This window comes from Phyllopteryx taeniolatus, chromosome 11 (assembly GCF_024500385.1).
Source record: "Phyllopteryx taeniolatus isolate TA_2022b chromosome 11, UOR_Ptae_1.2, whole genome shotgun sequence".
Taxonomy (NCBI): Eukaryota; Metazoa; Chordata; class Actinopteri; order Syngnathiformes; family Syngnathidae; genus Phyllopteryx; species Phyllopteryx taeniolatus.
This window is the reverse complement of record NC_084512.1, coordinates 27862676-27881657: the sequence shown is the minus strand read 5'-3', so window position 1 is coordinate 27881657 and position 18982 is coordinate 27862676. Positions and strand designations below refer to the sequence as shown.

The window sequence follows — 18982 nt, the reverse complement described above, 5'->3', positions numbered from 1 at the left end:
CCCTCCCCTCCCTGCCTCCTTCCCGCCTCCCCCTCGCCCGGCTCGAGGCGGCGGTGGGGAAGGGAAGGGAAGGGAAGGGAAGGGAAGGGAAGGGGAGGGGGCGCTGCGGTGCGGTGCGGTGCGGTGCGATGCGATGCGGGGTGGGGTTGGGGTGGGGTGTTCGCCGAGCCGCCGCCACTAAGGCTCGGCCTCTCGGTGTCTCGGTCGCTGCGTCGTCGTCGTCCTCCCGCTCGTCCATCATGGCCCTCAACATCCCCGGCGTGAGCGTCATGATGTTCTTCTACCTGCTGGTGCTCGCCATCGGCGTGTGGGCCTCCTTCAAGTCCAAGCGGGAGGCCAAGAAGGGCCGCGGAGACCAGACGGAGATGGCGCTGCTCGGCAACCGCGGCATCAACCTGGCCGTCGGCATCTTCACCATGACGGGCGAGTACACACCACCGGCGCCGCCGAAGATTCTCGGTGTTTTTGCCGCCGTCAAATGTGTCAAGTGAATCCGAATTCGACCTCCGTTTCACCTCCTCCCGCACGTGACGACTCAACTCTCATTGCGCCGTTTGAGGCCCATAGACGGCATGAAATATGGAAAACGCGCTACATTACAGCTACGCGCCTGTGCAAGACTCAAATAGGATGTGCAAATGGTACGCATAGGACATTCAGTTGCACTATAGGTGTATGGATGTGAAATAGGATGTAGTAATGCATAGGCATTAAATAGGACATCAAAGAGGTACACGTGTGAAAACGGTACCGATTAGAGACACGCAGAACATGACGTATGATGTCAGTACGGCACATGACGTGAGTTATAATGGCGGAGGGAATGCAACCAGTAAATCGAGACCAAAAGCTTATACATGCAAGAAAAATACATTACAGGTGGATAGACGTTCACGATCATGTAAATAAGGTACATCAAAACATCTTTTATAGAGGGGAAGTCAAAATAAATAACTAAGATAATGTGGTTGCACAAGTATGCACACCCTCTTATCACTGGGGATGTGGCTGTGTTCCCACTTTCGCGGTCACATTCAAACTCTTGTTAAATGGGGGCAGCGCACACTTGCCAACTTTTAAAGTGCCTCTGATTAACCCCAAATAAAGTTCCGGTGTTCTTGTAGGCGTTTCCTGACATTTTTGCCGTTGCATCTTACAGCACAAAGCCACGGTCTGTAGAGAACGTCCAAAGCATCAGAGGTATCTTGTTGCCCCACGGTGTTAGTCGAGAGAGGGGTGCAGAAAATATTGCACAACAGAGACATTTCCAAGAACTGGACTTCCCACCAAAAGTGATGAAAAGACGACAAGGAAACGAGTTAGGAAGGCTGCCAAGAGGCGGAAGGACCTGCAGGAATTTCTGGCAAGTAATGGCTGTTAAGTACGGGTGAGCGACAAACTCTCGTTTTCCATATCTGGGCTATGGGCTAGGGTGGCAAGATCTTACCTTCAAAGGAAAATATCCGAGCTTGGCTACAAAAACACACGAGGCTGAACTTTTTGGGCCATAATTCCAAAAGGTATGCTTGGCGCAAAAACAACACCATGGCAACAGGGAAGCATGGCGCTGGCAGCATCATTACTAGTTTTACTTCAGCTGGAACTGGGGCCTTCGTCAAGGTGGAGGGAATTATGAACAGTTCCAAATGTGAACACAAAACCTTCAGAGAAGCATAAAACATGGTCGGGAAAAGCCTACTAGAACAGCCGAAAAGGATTTGGGGTTAGTCAGAGGCACTTTCAAAGTGGCCAGGTGTGTTGACTCCCCTCGAAAGTGAATTTGAATGTGATTGGTTCATTCTGAACGCAGTCACATCCCAGTTATAAGAGGGTGTGCACACTTGTGCAACCACATTATTTCAGTTTCATATTTGTATTTCATTCCCTTCTTGAAAAGATTTTGAAGTTGTTCATTAATGATGGAAAAAAGTGATGGAGTCATTTATCTTGCTGGGTTTTTTTTTTTTTTTTTTTTCATTTACGCCATATTTAAGAATTTTTATAACCACAGTATGTACATAAGGTACATTAGGACATCGAATTTTATTTGAGAAAAAAATGATGCATTAAGAGTGGATACAAATTAAATACAACGTAAATGTGACACGTTAGAAGTGCGGAGCACTTTCAACTTTAGCGCAACCTTTGAATGATTTTCTCATGAAGTATTAGATTTACACTTAACACCTATTTGTGCGTCGGAGCTCAAAGATCAAAGTTAATGGGGTCAGGACGTTGAAATACCTTCGTTAGTTTCGTCTTGCAAAATTGTTGCCAAACCTAAAATTAGCAGGACAAGTTGGCGTAGTGGAGTGCGAGCGGTGAAGGGGAGCGAGACCCTTTCCACAGGAACTCGGTACAGTACTTTGCGTACCGTACTTGACAGTATTCGTGCCGGCCATCGCGGCAGCGCCTCCGCTGCTCGCAACCGAGTACTGCGCTCCGTTTGGCCCACTTTGGCTTCCGGACACGATCGATCGGTTTCGCGCGATTCGTCGATTCCCGCGTGCTGAGTGCGCGCACGCATCCGCACCCCGAAAAACAAACACACTTGTGCTAAATCAGATATAGGTCTTAAGTATGGCGCAAATATGATACTTATACGTTAAATGTTATGAATATATTCGATGAAATGTATATAGAATTTTAAATATGTACATGACAGCATTTGTTGACCCAAGGCAGATATTTGATGAAGTTATGAGAAAAATCTGCCGATCTCTCCCAAACGTGAATGTACGAACTGCCACATGAAATGTGGACCTGATCGGCCGAACACAAAGCTAATACGATTCTCTTGTGTGATCGGTTTTCTTCGAAATCCTATTGCCGTGTTTCCCAATCTTTATTGACGATGAGAAAACTCTCACGACACACCACCAAACAAAAATATCACAAAAAGTATGAATAGTGAAGTAATGATGATCTCGTCTCAATTTACTCACAAAGTCGTTGGCTAGGAATGAACCAGTTTTTGCTCATTTGGAGAAAACGGAGCTCGAAGATCTCCCGTGTTTTGAGAGTTATTTCCGAATCGTCTGCGTGGAATAATTAGCGGGTGTGGGCGGGAGCCTCCATAGATCGTCGTCATGATTTAAATCTTCATAGGTTCGCCGTTATTCGAAGTTCAACTTGGAGATTGAACCTTCTGCTTCTGAGGAAGGTCAGTCACCGACATGCTGTAGGGCCTTGCGGAAAACGTGAAAAGACTTCTCATTGGGAATGAATGGGATTTTTGGGGCGGGAAATGTGGACATTTTGAGGGAAGGTGACAAATAATAGCAGCCATGTCCTGAATGACTTGAATCAGATAACAAATAAGGAAGTAGTTGAATGTCAAAAAGAGTTGACGCCAGTAATAAAGAATTGTATGAAAGTACCGGTTTCACAGAACGCTACTTTAAAATGTTACCGGTGAATAATGGTAACGGTTAACCGGTAACAGTTTACCAGTTAATAATGTATTAGTGGACGGCACTCAACAGCGCATCTTTGTTTGGAAAATTCCCCAATTCTTAACAAATCCAACATGTCACTGAAGACTGAAGGTCACATGACTCTGGTCGGCGTCCTGATTGGCTGCGTGGACATGAACTTTCACTTTACGTTTCTGTAGGTGCTGTACATACATACAATATGATGAATGGTATATAAGAACTGTATAGGCATTAAAGATGATGTAAATATGATACATGAATTATGCATAAAGATTCAATTTGTGCATGATATCAAAAGGCTAAATATGATGTGTGTGTGTGTCTCCACAGCCACGTGGGTCGGCGGCGGGTTCATCGTGGGCACCGCCGAGGCCGTGTACAACCCGTCCATGGGGCTCATCTGGGCCGTCATGCCCGTCACGGCCACCGTGTGCTTCATCTTCGGTGAGCGCTCCTTTTTAGGGCACGCCGTAGCGGCTCAGCGCCTTTCGCTCGCCGCCGTGGCGACATTTGCTCAAAGCGCGACGAAAAAATACCCCCGAAAAACCGAAGCGGTGACGTCCAAACAAGGAGAGTCTCCTCGCGCCATCACAACAGGAGGATTTGTGTCCTTAAGAACACTTAAGTCGTGTTGGCGTCCGAGTCCAAATAGGGTTTACGAGGTCCGGGGCTGACGCCTCTTTGGTTCAGGAGAATAAAAAGTGGGACCACAAAGCCTGGCTGGAAGCAGCACGTGATCGCGACCATAACAACAATCATTACAGAATGCTGACCATCAACTCAAATTCAGTGAAATGTGGGATTGGAACATTTGAAATGGCGAAATGTAGCACGACAACACACAAACGCGGCGGCAAATCGAATGCGCTGAACAATTTCAAAAGATGAAACAACACTTTTACAATTTCGTCATTATTTGGGGAATTGTGTGGGGGCGAAAACGTGAGAAATGTGGAAGGAGTAGAACTCCAAATATCGGTGTAATAATGACAATAATGAAGTTTGGTGGAGATGGAAAATGTGGAATTCTGGAGGGCAAAAAAGTGGCGACATCATCAAAAGATTGTTTTTTTGAGTGCAGAATAACGTGAATGCCTGACACAATAACATTTTTGAACAGATTTACGATGCCGACGTATGCAGCCTGCGTTATGTGCTCTTCATTGTTATGACCTTCGAGTGCTTAACTGATAGCTTCCAAGGTCACACTGGAAATCTCTTAAAGCGACAGAGCGGCGTGAGGGCGAGAACACAGCGAGGCATATGTTTCGGTATTGCGATTGTTGATATATTGACACAGTGATATAACGGAAGAAAACCATTTTCCGATATGATTTTCACCTGTTATGAAAATCATATCCATTGAGATGTTGAAAATCTAGAAGGTTCTCGATATAAAGCAGTATCACAATACAGCCATAGCGAGATCATCAAAAAGCGTCGGTATCCGTGTAATACATGATGAAAAGTCAAACCTTTTTTTATGTTGTTGTTCTTTTATTTCATCTGTATTTTATATCCAAGTTTTATGATTCAAAATAAATGAATGAAAGATAAAATAAACGGGCCAACTCTAAATCTCAAAAAGTGTATTCGCCCATCTCAGAGGATTACAATTATTTTTTTTTTAATGTCATTGTTTTATTGTACTGAAACTCTCCATTTGTGTAATAGGACTGAATGTAGCAGAAGTCCATTTTTCCATTTTTAGCATAGAGTTACCAAATGCATGAAATAAAGCCACATGGCGTTTATGCTAATAGCATGTTGACATGACAGTGATTCAACAATGGATGGCCGACGAAACGAACAGATATTAAAGGAGTCTTGATAACATAAACGCTGGGTGGGCGGGATTAAAAAAATCAATAAATAAATGCGACATGACATAAGCGCGCTCAGACGACACGTTGCGTAAGGTCACGTACTGGACGTGCAGATTAGCGGACATTCCTTCGCCACATGAATGTCACATGATTGATCCTCTTACTCTTGATCAGCGGACATTTTCTCTCCCCGTGTGTGTGTATATGTGTGTGTCTTTAGTAGTTCCTCGCAGCGTCTCATGTATTATGTAACGGTTCCTTAACTCCGATTTTCCCAACCTTTTTTACTGAGCAGAGGCACATTCTGTATTTTACGTCACACCGAACAAAACATGTCAAAGACACGTTGAAAGTATTCCTTTGCGCCTTTTCTCACATTCGCGCTGTCGAGAAGCGGAAGACTATCGTATAACGTCACTTTGCGGAAAGGAAACGACGACTCGCACATTTCTCGAAATGAGATGCAAAGCGTGCTTGCATCCAGCTGTTTATTTGTCACTCCGAGTTGAAGTTCACTGTTAAAACGTTGTTGTTTGTGCGGGTTATGATTTCAAATGATTGTTTCAAGCAATTAGGGTTTCAAACAAGAGTTAAGGTTTCAAATTAAGGTTTCAAGCCTTGGTTCGGGTTTAAAAGCAGGGTTAAGGCTTCAAATTGGGGTTTCAAGCCTGGGTTAGGGTTTAAAATTGGGGTTTCAAATCTAGAGTCGGGTTTTTAATTAGGGTTCCAAACAAGGATTAAGGTTTCAAATTAGGTTATAAAGCTACGGTTTGGGTTTGTAGTATGTTGTTAGGGTTTTAAAGAGGAGTTAAGGTTTCAAGTCTAGGTTAAAGTTTCAAATTAGGATTTCAAACCAGTGTAAGGTGTCTAAATTCAGGTTTCAAGCCTGGGTTAGGGTTTCAAGGCCATGTTAGTATTTCAAATCAGAGTTAGGGTGCTAAATTCAAGTTTCCAGCCAGGGTAAAAATGTGTTTACAAGTAGGGCTTTAAACAAGGGTTAAGGTTTCAAGCCGAGGTTGGGGTTTCAAGCCTGGGTGCGGGCTGTCAACAAGGGTTACGGTGAGGGCGAACATGGGGGCAGTTGGTGTTCGAGAGGACGATGGAGGAGACGGGCTCGCGTGGAAAAGGACGACACGCCGAAAGGGAAAGAAGCACGATTCGCTGTCAACGATCGCACGCTTGCCGTCATAATGTCGAATTCCAGCCGACGGCGCGCAAGTAAACCCCCGACGCAATTTTTCTCTTTGTCTTTTTTTTGCGTCCCGAAGGCGGCCTGTTCTTCGCCGAGCCGATGCGCAACAGCAAGTACGTGACCATGATGGACCCGTTCCACATCAAGTACGGCAAAGCGGCCACGGCCGCCCTGTCTCTGGCCGCGCTCGTCTCCGAGATAATGTGGGTGACGGGCACGCTGATTGGATTAGGTAAGAATGCCTCCGCACGCGATACTTGTGCGCGCCGCGGCAGCTGCGCGCCGCACGTGTGGAGTCCGACGCATACGTCCGCTTATAGCTTGTCTATATACAGCAAATGTGTGTGCGGTGTTTTCCCGCGCCCGTCGTCCCGACGCCAAACGAGATGGAATTTAGGGCGCCGACGCGTTTAGCTGTGTTGCTACTTCCGCAAAAGTTACGAGTTATATCTTGTCGGAAGGGTGAAAGTCGGGAAGATTATTTTGGAAATGTACTTGGTTAAGTGGGAATCGGAATCGATAAGAATAATCCGATTCCGATGGATTCTCATCGGTTGAGGGAATGAAATAATATGACTGGGTTTGTTTTAGTGGGGAGACTTTTGAAGTTCTTCTTCTTATTTATTCAAGCTTTATTTATCCAGGTAGGGCAACTGAGAACAGATTCTCATTTGGAATGCCGACCTGCCTGCAGACATTTGATCAATATCAATGCGTGTAACAATATTCGCCACCAGAAAAGAGTACTTTGCGGTGAATTAAAGAGTGTGTATGGGTTAAGCGGCGGGTGTTTTTGTAGCCCCGACGGAGCGACAGCGCCCTCGTGGCACAAATGATGAGTAATAACTGACAAGGAAAACACGGCATCTGTGTTATTGTGCTCACCAGGCCACATAATCCAACTGTGTTGCTGAGAGTTATTGTTATGGTTCCTGTCTACTTACCGTTGGTTCTCAGTAAAGTGAGAACCAACGGTCGGTTGGTCGTGTTGTTGTTTTTTTTTTTGGACCCTCTGGGCTCTCTCTACGCTGGACATTCGTGTTTTTAATCGTTTTGTGTTTGTGTTCATGCACATTGTGCAAACGAACTGGAATTTAAAGGGTTACCAAAAATAACACGAAGAGTATTGTATACTAATGACTAACTGACCTTGGATAAAAACGTTTTGGAGAAAAGAAGCAAGGGGAAAAAAAGACTTGTAATGTCTGTACATGTCCAAAAGCGTCCAGGAGCAAGCTGAAAGGGTTGCAAAATGTAAATGTAAAAACGTGTGTGCAACAGGCGTGACCATGAGCGTGATCCTGGATCTGTCGTACACGGTGAGCATCTGGATCTCGGCCGCCGTGGCCATCACGTACACGCTGCTGGGCGGACTCTACTCGGTGGCCTACACGGACATCATCCAGCTGGTGCTCATCTTCATCAGCCTGGTGAGTAGCTGCTCTCGTTACTGCTGGCGTTCTGGTTGTCGTGGCGGTGGTGGCGTCAAGTCGCGTTTATCACAAATCACAAAAGAGTCTCAAAGGGCTTCATAGGCCCACAGTTGGCAAGGATTGACGACATCCCCTCGTGTAACCCCGCCCACGGTCGACTGGGTGTTGGTGATTGTTCTTGTTTTTCTGGCTGTTGTTGGTGGCTGTTGTTTTTGGTTGCGGCGTTGTTGTTGTTGTTGGTGGTGGTTGTTTTTTGTTCGTGTCTTATGTATGTGGTGTTATTGCTGGTGATAGAGGTGGTTGTTTTTGCTAGTATGTTGTTGTTTTTGGTTGTGTTGTTGTTGTTGGTGGTGTTGACATTGATGATGTTGCTGTTGTTGGGTGTTGTTGTTGGTTGTGTTGTTGTTACTGTTGTTGGTGGTGGTTGTTTTTATTAGTGTGTTGTTGTTGGTGGCAGATGTTTGTGTTAGTGTGTTGTTGTTGGTGGTGGTGGCTGTTTTTGTTAGTGTGTTGTTGTTGTTGGTGAGGGTTGATTTTGTTAGTGTGTTGTTGTTGGGGGTGGTGGCTGTTTTGGTTTGTGTGTTGTTGCTGGTGGTTGTTTTTGTTAGTGTGTTGTTGTTGGTGGTTGTTTTTGTTCGTGTGTTGTTGTTGGTGGTTGTTTTTGTTTGTGTGTTGTTGTTGGTGGTGGTGGCTGTTTTTGTTAGTGTGTTGTTGTGGTGTTGTTGGTGAGGGTTGATTTTGTTAGTGTGTTGTTGTTGGGGGTGGTGGCTGTTTTGGTTCGTGTGTTGTTGCTGGTGGTTGTTTTTGTTAGTGTGTTGTTGTTGGTGGTTGCTTTTGTTCGTGTGTTGTTGTTGTTGGTGGTTGTTTCTGTTTGTGTGTTGTTGTTGGTGGTTGTTTTTGTTCGTGTGGTGTTGTTGGTGGCTGTTTTTGTTAGTGTGGTGTTGTTGTTGGTGAGGGTTGATTTTGTTAGTGTGTTGTTGTTGGGGGTGGTGGCTGTTTTGGTTTGTGTGTTGTTGCTGGTGGTTGTTTTTGTTAGTGTGTTGTTGTTGGTGGTTGTTTTTGTTCGTGTGTTGTTGTTGGTGGTTGTTTTTGTTTGTGTGTTGTTGTTGGTGGTGGTGGCTGTTTTTGTTAGTGTGTTGTTGTGGTGTTGTTGGTGAGGGTTGATTTTGTTAGTGTGTTGTTGTTGGGGGTGGTGGCTGTTTTGGTTCGTGTGTTGTTGCTGGTGGTTGTTTTTGTTAGTGTGTTGTTGTTGGTGGTTGCTTTTGTTCGTGTGTTGTTGTTGTTGGTGGTTGTTTCTGTTTGTGTGTTGTTGTTGGTGGTTGTTTTTGTTCGTGTGGTGTTGTTGGTGGCTGTTTTTGTTAGTGTGGTGTTGTTGTTGGTGAGGGTTGATTTTGTTAGTGTGTTGTTGTTGGGGGTGGTGGCTGTTTTGGTTTGTGTGTTGTTGCTGGTGGTTGTTTTTGTTAGTGTGTTGTTGTTGGTGGTTGTTTTTGTTTGTGTGTTGTTGGTGGTGGTGGCTGTTTTTGTTAGTGTGGTGTTGTTGTTGGTGAGGGTTGATTTTGTTAGTGTGTTGTTGTTGGGGGTGGTGGCTGTTTTGGTTTGTGTGTTGTTGCTGGTGGTTGTTTTTGTTAGTGTGTTGTTGTTGGTGGTTGTTTTTGTTCGTGTGTTGTTGTTGGTGGTTGTTTTTGTTTGTGTGTTGTTGTTGGTGGCGGCTGTTTTTGTTGTTGCGGTGTTGTTGTTGGTGGCGGCTGTTTTTGTTGTTGTGGTGTTGCTGTTGGTGGTTGGGGTTGTTTTTGTTAGTATGTTGTTGTTTTTGTTAGTGTGTTGTTGATGTGGTGGTGTTGCTGGTGATAGAAGTGGTTGTTTTTGCTCATGTGTTGTTGTTTTTGGTTGTGTTGTTGGTGGTGGTGTTGACGTTGATGATGGTGTTGCTGTTGTTGTTACTGTTGTTGGTGGTGATGTTGGCATTGATGATGGTGTTGGTGTTTGTTGTTACTATTGTTGTTGTTTTTGGTGTTGGTGGCACCAGCGGTGTTGTTGCCATTGTTGTTTGGGCTGTTGGCATTGATGATGATGTTGCTGTTGTAAGGTGTTGTTGTTGGTGGCGGCTGTTTTTGTTGTTGTGGTGTTGCTGTTGGTGGTTGGGGTTGTTTTTGTTAGTGTGTTGTTGTTTTTGTTAGTGTGTTGTTGATGTGGTGGTGTTGCTGGTGATAGAAGTGGTTGTTTTTGCTCGTGTGTTGTTGTTTTTGGTTGTGTTGTTGGTGGTGGTGGTGGTGTTGATGTTGATGATGGTATTGCTGTTGTTACTTGTTGGTAGTGATGTTGGCATTGATGATGGTGTTGGTGTTTGTTGTTACTATTGTTGTTGTTTTTGGTGTTGGTGGCACCAGCGGTGTTGTTGCCATTGTTGTTGGGGCTGTTGGAATTGATGATGATGTTGCTGTTGTTAGGTGTTGTTGTTGGTGGCGGCTGTTTTTGTTGTTGTGGTGTTGCTGTATGTGGTTGGGGTTGTTTTTGTTAGTGTGTTGTTGTTTTTGTTAGTGTGTTGTTGATGTGGTGGTGTTGCTGGTGATAGAAGTGGTTGTTTTTGCTCGTGTGTTGTTGTTTTTGGTTGTGTTGTTGGTGGTGGTGGTGGTGTTGATGATGGTATTGCTGTTGTTACTGTTGTTGGTGGTGATGTTGGCATTGATGATGGTGTTGGTGTTTGTTGTTACTATTGTTGTTGTTTTTGGTGTTGGTGGCACCAGCGGTGTTGTTGCCATTGTTGTTGGGGCTGTTGGCATTGATGATGATGTTGCTGTTGTAAGGTGTTGTTGTTGGTGGCGGCTGTTTTTGTTGTTGTGGTGTTGCTGTTGGTGGTTGGGGTTGTTTTTGTTAGTGTGTTGTTGTTTTTGTTAGTGTGTTGTTGATGTGGTGGTGTTGCTGGTGATAGAAGTGGTTGTTTTTGCTCGTGTGTTGTTGTTTTTGGTTGTGTTGTTGGTGGTGGTGGTGGTGTTGATGTTGATGATGGTATTGCTGTTGTTACTTGTTGGTAGTGATGTTGGCATTGATGATGGTGTTGGTGTTTGTTGTTACTATTGTTGTTGTTTTTGGTGTTGGTGGCACCAGCGGTGTTGTTGCCATTGTTGTTGGGGCTGTTGGCATTGATGATGATGTTGCTGTTGTTAGGTGTTGTTGTTGGTGGCGGCTGTTTTTGTTGTTGTGGTGTTGCTGTATGTGGTTGGGGTTGTTTTTGTTAGTGTGTTGTTGTTTTTGTTAGTGTGTTGTTGATGTGGTGGTGTTGCTGGTGATAGAAGTGGTTGTTTTTGCTCGTGTGTTGTTGTTTTTGGTTGTGTTGTTGGTGGTGGTGGTGGTGTTGATGATGGTATTGCTGTTGTTACTGTTGTTGGTGGTGATGTTGGCATTGATGATGGTGTTGGTGTTTGTTGTTACTATTGTTGTTGTTTTTGGTGTTGGTGGCACCAGCGGTGTTGTTGCCATTGTTGTTTGGGCTGTTGGCATTGATGATGATGTTGCTGTTGTAAGGTGTTGTTGTTGGTGGCGGCTGTTTTTGTTGTTGTGGTGTTGCTGTTGGTGGTTGGGGTTGTTTTTGTTAGTGTGTTGTTGTTTTTGTTAGTGTGTTGTTGATGTGGTGGTGTTGCTGGTGATAGAAGTGGTTGTTTTTGCTCGTGTGTTGTTGTTTTTGGTTGTGTTGTTGGTGGTGGTGGTGGTGGTGTTGATGTTGATGATGGTATTGCTGTTGTTACTGTTGTTGGTGGTGATGTTGGCATTGATGATGGTGTTGGTGTTTGTTGTTACTATTGTTGTTGTTTTTGGTGTTGGTGGCACCAGCGGTGTTGTTGCCATTGTTGTTTGGGCTGTTGGCATTGATGATGATGTTGCTGTTGTAAGGTGTTGTTGTTGGTGGCGGCTGTTTTTGTTGTTGTGGTGTTGCTGTTGGTGGTTGGGGTTGTTTTTGTTAGTGTGTTGTTGTTTTTGTTAGTGTGTTGTTGATGTGGTGGTGTTGCTGGTGATAGAAGTGGTTGTTTTTGCTCGTGTGTTGTTGTTTTTGGTTGTGTTGTTGGTGGTGGTGGTGGTGGTGTTGATGTTGATGATGGTATTGCTGTTGTTACTGTTGTTGGTGGTGATGTTGGCATTGATGATGGTGTTGGTGTTTGTTGTTACTATTGTTGTTGTTTTTGGTGTTGGTGGCACCAGCGGTGTTGTTGCCATTGTTGTTGGGGCTGTTGGCATTGATGATGATGTTGCTGTTGTAAGGTGTTGTTGTTGGTGGTGGTTAGTGTTGTTGTTGTTGCTGCTCTTATGTCTCAGGATGCAACCACCAACCAATTTGTAAAAATGTAATTGTCACACAATGATTTATCTGCTATCCATTCATCCATCCCTGTTTTACAGCCATAAAGGTCCCAAAACACCAAAGTAGCTTTCCACTGCAGAGGTTTAAGACTCACTAAAAACCCACTCGCACATATCTTTTCAGATTCATCTGCCACGCTGCTTCCTACCCCATCAAAACATCGCGTACTACTTCCCTATTAGCCATTTATTTATTGATGTATTTTATTGGATTGTTTTTAATGCATATATCACAAAAGACTCTTTGTTGTGCACTTACTATACATTACGTTGAGCATCTAGCTGTCCGCAGCTGGTCTTAACTTCCGCCGCTGCCAATCGTGATCCGGACCTTTCTCTGCATCGTTTTGAGAGGTTTACCACCCTGTTGTAGTTTAAACTCTTCGGCAAGAAGCATGCTAACAAGCGTCATCGTTGTTCAAACCCCCGCAGCGGATTTGCGTTGGTAGAACTCCAAATTGTCTAACTTTTGTTTGTACTTGAAAATACATCATTAGCTGAATCGCTTTCAGCGTCATGTGGATGAGGAGCGAGGTAAAGATGTCGCGGTTGAAACTCCCGCAGTGGCTGTGCGTTCCCTTCGCGCTGATGAGCCCGGCCGTGACGGACATCACGCGGACGGCGTCCAACTACACCTTCCAGCCGCCCTGGCTCGGCACGCTGGAGGACAACCGAGTGTGGCGCTGGATCGATAACTTCTTGATCCTGGTGAGCGGGAGCGGGAAATAGAGATGGCGAACACAAAGAGGGCTTGCTTTTAGATTCCGTACATGAGTCATACTTTTGGCGCTTGTTGTTTGACTGTACAATATGTGACTATATTATGAGGAGTTAGTTACACAATTACATATGTTTCATACATATTGGGTGCATTAGAATTCACCGTTATGTCACATGGCACTGCCAATAACAAAAGCACACCTTGCACTAGCTGTACAATATTACTCTGGCCTATTTATTGCTAACCACATGGCAACATCTTAATTCGCTTTTCTTGTTTAGATGAGATTACAATCTGGCTAAATTGCCTCCCATCTTTGTACTTTGCTGCTTGTGCTATATTATTAACACAAGTGCTTACAGTATGTGTGAATATTGCATATTTATCTATTTATCTATCCAGCCATCCATCTCCTCGCCTCGTCTTGCCTTCACTTTTTTTCCCCGTCTTCTCGTCCAGGGCTTGGGCAACCTGGGCCTTCAGAACTTCCACCAGAGGACTTTGTCCGCCGCCTCGTCCACCACGGCCAAGATCAGTTGTTTCGCCGCCGCCTTCATCGTCCCCACGCTGGGAATTCCTCCCATCCTGCTGGGCGCGGCGGCCGCCTCCACGGGTGAGGCGAGCGATGATCAACATGCGGCAGAATCATATTGAAAAGTCTTGTGATTTGCGCGCCTTCCCAGACTGGAACATGACGTCTTACGGTTCTCCGTCTCCGTTCGAGCGAGGCCAGACGGGCCTGGTGCTGCCCATCGTGCTGCAGCACCTCACCCCTCAGTACATCTCCATCGTGGGCATCGGCGCCGTGGCGGCCGCCGTCATGTCGTCCACCGACTCGGCCCTGCTGTCCGCCGCCTCCATCTTCACCTCCAACATCTACAAGAACATCCTCAGGACGCAGGTGAGGATGGCAGCAAAAAAACTCTCAGTCCTATGCCCCAAGAATAGCTTTCTCCAATTTCCCCAAATTGTCCAGACTTTGTTTAATTTCCAAAAAAAAATGACCAGCTTCACTGTTGATCGATTTGTTTTTGCTCTTCCCCCCAAACTGTATATTTTCAATTCTCCAAAACATGGTGTTCCATTTTCTATGTTGTCGACACTTATTCAAACCAAGTAACAGTGACTCGCTAGATTGTTGACATTATGAATCTCTACATAAAAAAACCCCAAATTATGTATAGATCTATATACATAAACGACATACAATATCTTTTTCCACTCATCTGCTCAAAACATAACACATTTTCTCAGGTTGTCAACACTAGGTTAATTAAAAGAAAGTAATGACGACCAGCTCTATTTCTGATGGTGTTGTGAGTCTGGCCCTCAAGAAATATGCTGTGAAAAACCTTTAATCTGCCCAATAAAATAACATTCATTTCCCATAATTGACAACACTTGCTTTATTAAAACAAAGTAAAAACGACCAGCTGAATCTGTACATACTCCCCAGAATTATGTAAATATGTACTGTATGTACGTACGGTATATATTGAATATTTTTTCCCTCATTTGCTCAAAACAACATGAACTTTCGCACCTTGTCGACACAAGGTAAACGGCTAACGGCGTTTGCGTTTGTCGTGGTCGTCGTCGGCGCCGCGCAGGCTTCGGAGCAGGAGCTGCAGTGGGTGATCCGCGCGTCGGTGGTGGCGGTGGGCCTGGCGGGGACGTCGCTGACCTTCCTGGACAACAGCGTGCTGATGATCTGGTTGCTGCGTTCGGACCTGACCTACACGCTCATGTTGCCGCAGCTGGTGTGCGTCCTCTTCTTCGCCGTGTCCAACGGCTACGGCGCCGTCCTGGGCTGCCTGACCGGAATGCTCTTCCGGGTCCTGTGCGGCGAACCCGTGCTGGGCATCCCGCCCGTCATCCGCTTCCCGGGCTGCGCGCTGGTGAACGGCGTGTACGTGCAGATCTGGCCCATCCGCACCATCTGCATGCTGTCGGCGGTGGCGGCCATATTGTCCTTCTCCTTCCTGACCTCGCTGCTTTTCCACAAGGGCGTCATCTCCGAGCGCTGGGACTTTTTTCAAGTGCTGACGCGGGACTCGGCCGAGACGCAGGACGCCTCCAAGTACGGCGTCAAAGACGAGGACGACGAGGACGAGGACGACGAGGACGTGAAGGAACAGAACGAGAGCAACGAAGTGTGCGAGCCCATGTTGGAATCCAATTTTTAGAGCGCGTGACTTTGATTTAAACACGACTGTATGGAGTCGTTTAGGAACAAAATGTATGCAAGTTTAATCGAAGTACAGTAATCACACCAAGCTCCCCCCCCACCCCCGAAGCGCCAACTCTTCGTGACCGGCGATCCGTGTCGCCTTCCTCTTTTGCGTTTTCAACTGGCAATCGAAAATCAAAGAATGACAAAGGGACTTGTTTTTGTTGTTGGTTTTGTAGTGTCAAACTCAAGGTCCAGGGTCCGAATTCAGCCCAAACGCTTTTTCTATGGTTTTTTTTTCCCCCTCATCTTTCACATCTACGTGGAGACGCTTTGGCCCACTCTTCCTTGCAGAGTCGTTTTTTAATTCAGCAACATTGGAGGATTTTCAAGCATGAACTACATTTTTATGGTCACGCTTCAGCACTTCAATCGGATTCAAATCTGGACTTTAACTAGGCCACTCCTAAACCTTTGTTTTTGTTTTGTTTTTTTAAGCCCTTCAGAAGTTGACTTGTTGGTGTGTTGTCCTGTGAGGACAAATCTGGAATGTGATTGGCTGACGAAACGCTCGCATTACTAATATAGTTTATGTTACACGGGCCGTCACTGCTGATGTAATCTGTAATCTGATTGGACCAAAAAGTATGAACCCAAAGCAGTTTAATAGCGTTCCAAACTCATTTTACATTACCCTTAACACTTAAAAGCAAAAACAAAAACGGCTTGTAGCCTATTTGATTTGGAAAAAAAATGTGCGCACACAACAAACGCTCCGCAACAACCCGGTCTTAATTTAGCTCCTCCCCGACATACAAATCAAAGCATACTTCCTTGACACCAATTCCCATTCAGACAGGGCTTTGGTGGTTTTCTTGTAGCATGTCAGGACATTTCAGAAAAAGTGAAAAAAATAAAATACAAATGGGTGAATTGATTAATAGTGAGCCGCGAATATACAGGGGATTACTGTAGTTTTTGTTTAGTTTTTTGTTTTTGTTTTTTTTAATAGGCGTGTATGCTGACCGGCGTACACGGAAAAAAACGACAGCTATGCTCTCTGTTTTAAGAGCTCAGCATCCTCTCTGCAATTTTATGCAGCAATGACACTTCCAGCCACGGACAGAAGGGGGCGGGAGGGGGCCACTGTTGCCAAAAAAGTGCGCGAATGTGTTCAGCGTCAAGTGACTTTGCCACCAGCCGATTGTGAGACTAATGCCAGTAAAAACAAAATGTTGTACATGTTGTTTTTTTTCTTCTTATTTTTTTATTGTATTTTAGCTTCTTAGACAAGTAGGTGATTGTCAACAGCTGATTGTATCGCGACGGAGCGATAAGAAGGGCTCTCAAGCACGAGCACTTAAAATGTACGGGGAAGAAAAAAATACAAAAATCTGACTGCCTATGCAAACAAGTGAGAATAATTTGTCATTAAACCCTTCGTTAGCCCCCTTTGACTTAGCGTGTCTTGTCTATTATCTGCCCCAAACACAATTTTTCACATTAATTTTCTAAAGTTGTCAAGTTGGTTTATTAAAACAAAGTAACTACAACCAACTTTATTGTTGACGTTGTGAGTCTCTTTTTCAAGCCAAAGTTATATGCATACAGTATATACTTTTTTAAATCCTCTCTTCAAAAGGACCATTTTCAAAGGTTGTCAGCGGTTGGTTTATCAAAACAAAGTAACAACGACCAGCTTTATTCTTAACAGTGCGTCTTCAACAAAAGATTTACAAAAAAAATATGAAAGGTATTTCAATCATTTGTTCAAAACGTCCAAGGTGGTCAAGAGTTGGTTCATTAAAACAAAGTGACGACGACAGCTGCGTTTGACCTTCATCCAAACAAAAAACAATTGACTGTGCATTTTTAATTCGCCAATAATCTGCTCAAATCATACCATGAATTTCTTCAGGTTGTTGACACTTGTTTAATTAAAATAAAGCAACCATGGCCACCTTGATGTGGATATTGTATCAAATGCATCGCGGATATATTTTTCATTGATCTGCTGGAAGCGCGACATTCATTTGCCAACCACGTCAACACTCGGGTTCTGAAACCAAAGTAACGACAAGCAGCTGCATTCTTCCTGGCGCCGACTTGGCTCAGGCTCCAAAAGAACCCGTCGTTGTCGGGAGCGGCAGGCATGCGAGACTTGTCCCGACACCTCCCCGGAGGAGGTCGCGCGCTATCTGGGCGACAATGCGTACGGCGTACACGTCGCAGACAACACGCCGAGCCTGCCGGGAACAACGGTCCCGGCGGACATGCGAGCCCAAGATAACGGCCCGCTGCTATATTAAGAGCTCACATGCCGCGGTTGGCGTTTGAAGGACACTCGCCTGCTTCCCGCGTCCTCGCTTTGATGCTTCCTCTAACGAGAGGGCCGAAACCAGGGCAGCACACAGATGAGGTTTTTGGGGGCATTTATTTTTGGGTGTTGTGTGCCGGATGCACGTCGGGAGAAGTTTTTGCTTCACGTTGACATTTTTCGCCGTTTTCGGAAATGAACTGGAAAAAAAGCTACGGCCGTGCCAAAACAGGACAACGCTCCTTTGCACTTGGTTTATTCAACCAAAGTCATGGCGATCAGCTACATTCTTCATTCTTAACCGTGACGTGTCTTCTCTTCACCCGCCAAATATATTGTAAACGCGTCTTTACACTTGTCGATGATACTCTCGAAACAAAACGTTCATTTTCCAAGGTTGCAACGCGAAATTTATTTCAACAAAGTCACGGCAATCAGCTCCATTCTTGATGATGATGATGATGTGTCTTAACCCGCCCAAAAATATTATACGTACATCTGTACTTTGTCAATAATCTGCTCAAACCAAAACGTTCATTGTCCGAGGTCGTCGACACTGGGTTTATTAAACCAAAATAACAACCTTGTTGAAAGTATTTGCTCTCCCCAAATATATGCAGTATACAGAATACGTTTGTCTATAATCTGTCCAAAACGTAATGTTCTTTTTTCCAAGGTTGTTGACACTTGGTTTAATAAAACAAAGTAAGGATGACTTGATGGTGTTGTGGGTCTTCGCTTTTCACCTCTTTACCCAAAAATATTTACTTTGTCAATTATCTGCTAAAAGCAGAACTTTCATTTTCCAAGGTTGTCGACACTGGGTTTAATAAAACAAAGTAACAACAGTGTTGTGAGTCGTCGCTCTTCAAATACTGTACATACTGTATCCATCTTTGAATGTGTCTATAATCTGCCTAGAATACCTAATGTTCATTTTTCAAGGTTGTTGACACTTGGTTTATTAAAACAAAGTAATGACGTCCATCCTTATTCGTGATGGTTTTGTGGGTCTTTGCTCTTCACCTCCCTACCCAAAAATCCATCCATCCATTAACTACACCGCTTATCCCCACGCGGGTCACGGGTACCCTAACCCTAAACAAGCATTGGCACTCACATTCACACCTACGGACAATTTAGGGTCTTCAATTAACCTAGCATGCATGTTTTTGGGATGTGGGTGGAAACCGGAGCGCCTGGAGAAAAGCACGCAGGCACGGGGAGAACATGCAAACTCCACACAGGCGGGGTCGGGATTTGAACCCCGGTCCTCAGAACTGTGAAGCAGATGTGCTTACCGGTCGTCCAGTCTGAGTAAATAGATTTGCATCGTTCTGATCCTTCATATTCCATGATGTGGCCAAATAATTTCCAGAAGATTCTAGCGAGCTAACGTAGCTAATGCCGACGTTTGTGCTGAAAACGACTCAAACTGCTACCGAGTCAAACGTTGCACATAAAGTCTGCATTTAGTCGAGTCTGTCTTGAAACCCGAATTTGAAACCTGAACCCTGACTTCAAACACTAAAT

At 44.8% G+C, this 18982-nt stretch overlaps 1 protein-coding gene across 2 annotated transcripts; it reads left to right on the top strand.

Annotated features, from left to right (window-relative positions):
• Positions 1 to 61: 61 nt before the first annotated feature.
• LOC133486244 (high-affinity choline transporter 1-like) lies at positions 62 to 18442 on the top strand. 2 transcript variants are annotated; one of them, XM_061791113.1, is made up of 8 exons: positions 62 to 423; positions 3768 to 3881; positions 6532 to 6687; positions 7737 to 7885; positions 12806 to 12949; positions 13422 to 13575; positions 13646 to 13863; positions 14573 to 18442. In XM_061791113.1, exons 1-8 carry the CDS (start codon positions 129 to 131, stop codon positions 15146 to 15148), a joined length of 1806 nt encoding a protein of 601 aa, XP_061647097.1. In that variant the 5' UTR covers positions 62 to 128; the 3' UTR covers positions 15149 to 18442. The 2 variants fall into 2 exon arrangements, with proteins under 2 accessions (XP_061647097.1, XP_061647098.1); XM_061791114.1 differs by lacking the exon at positions 62 to 423 and adding an exon at positions 3020 to 3163.
• The last annotated feature ends 540 nt before the right edge of the window (positions 18443 to 18982 follow it).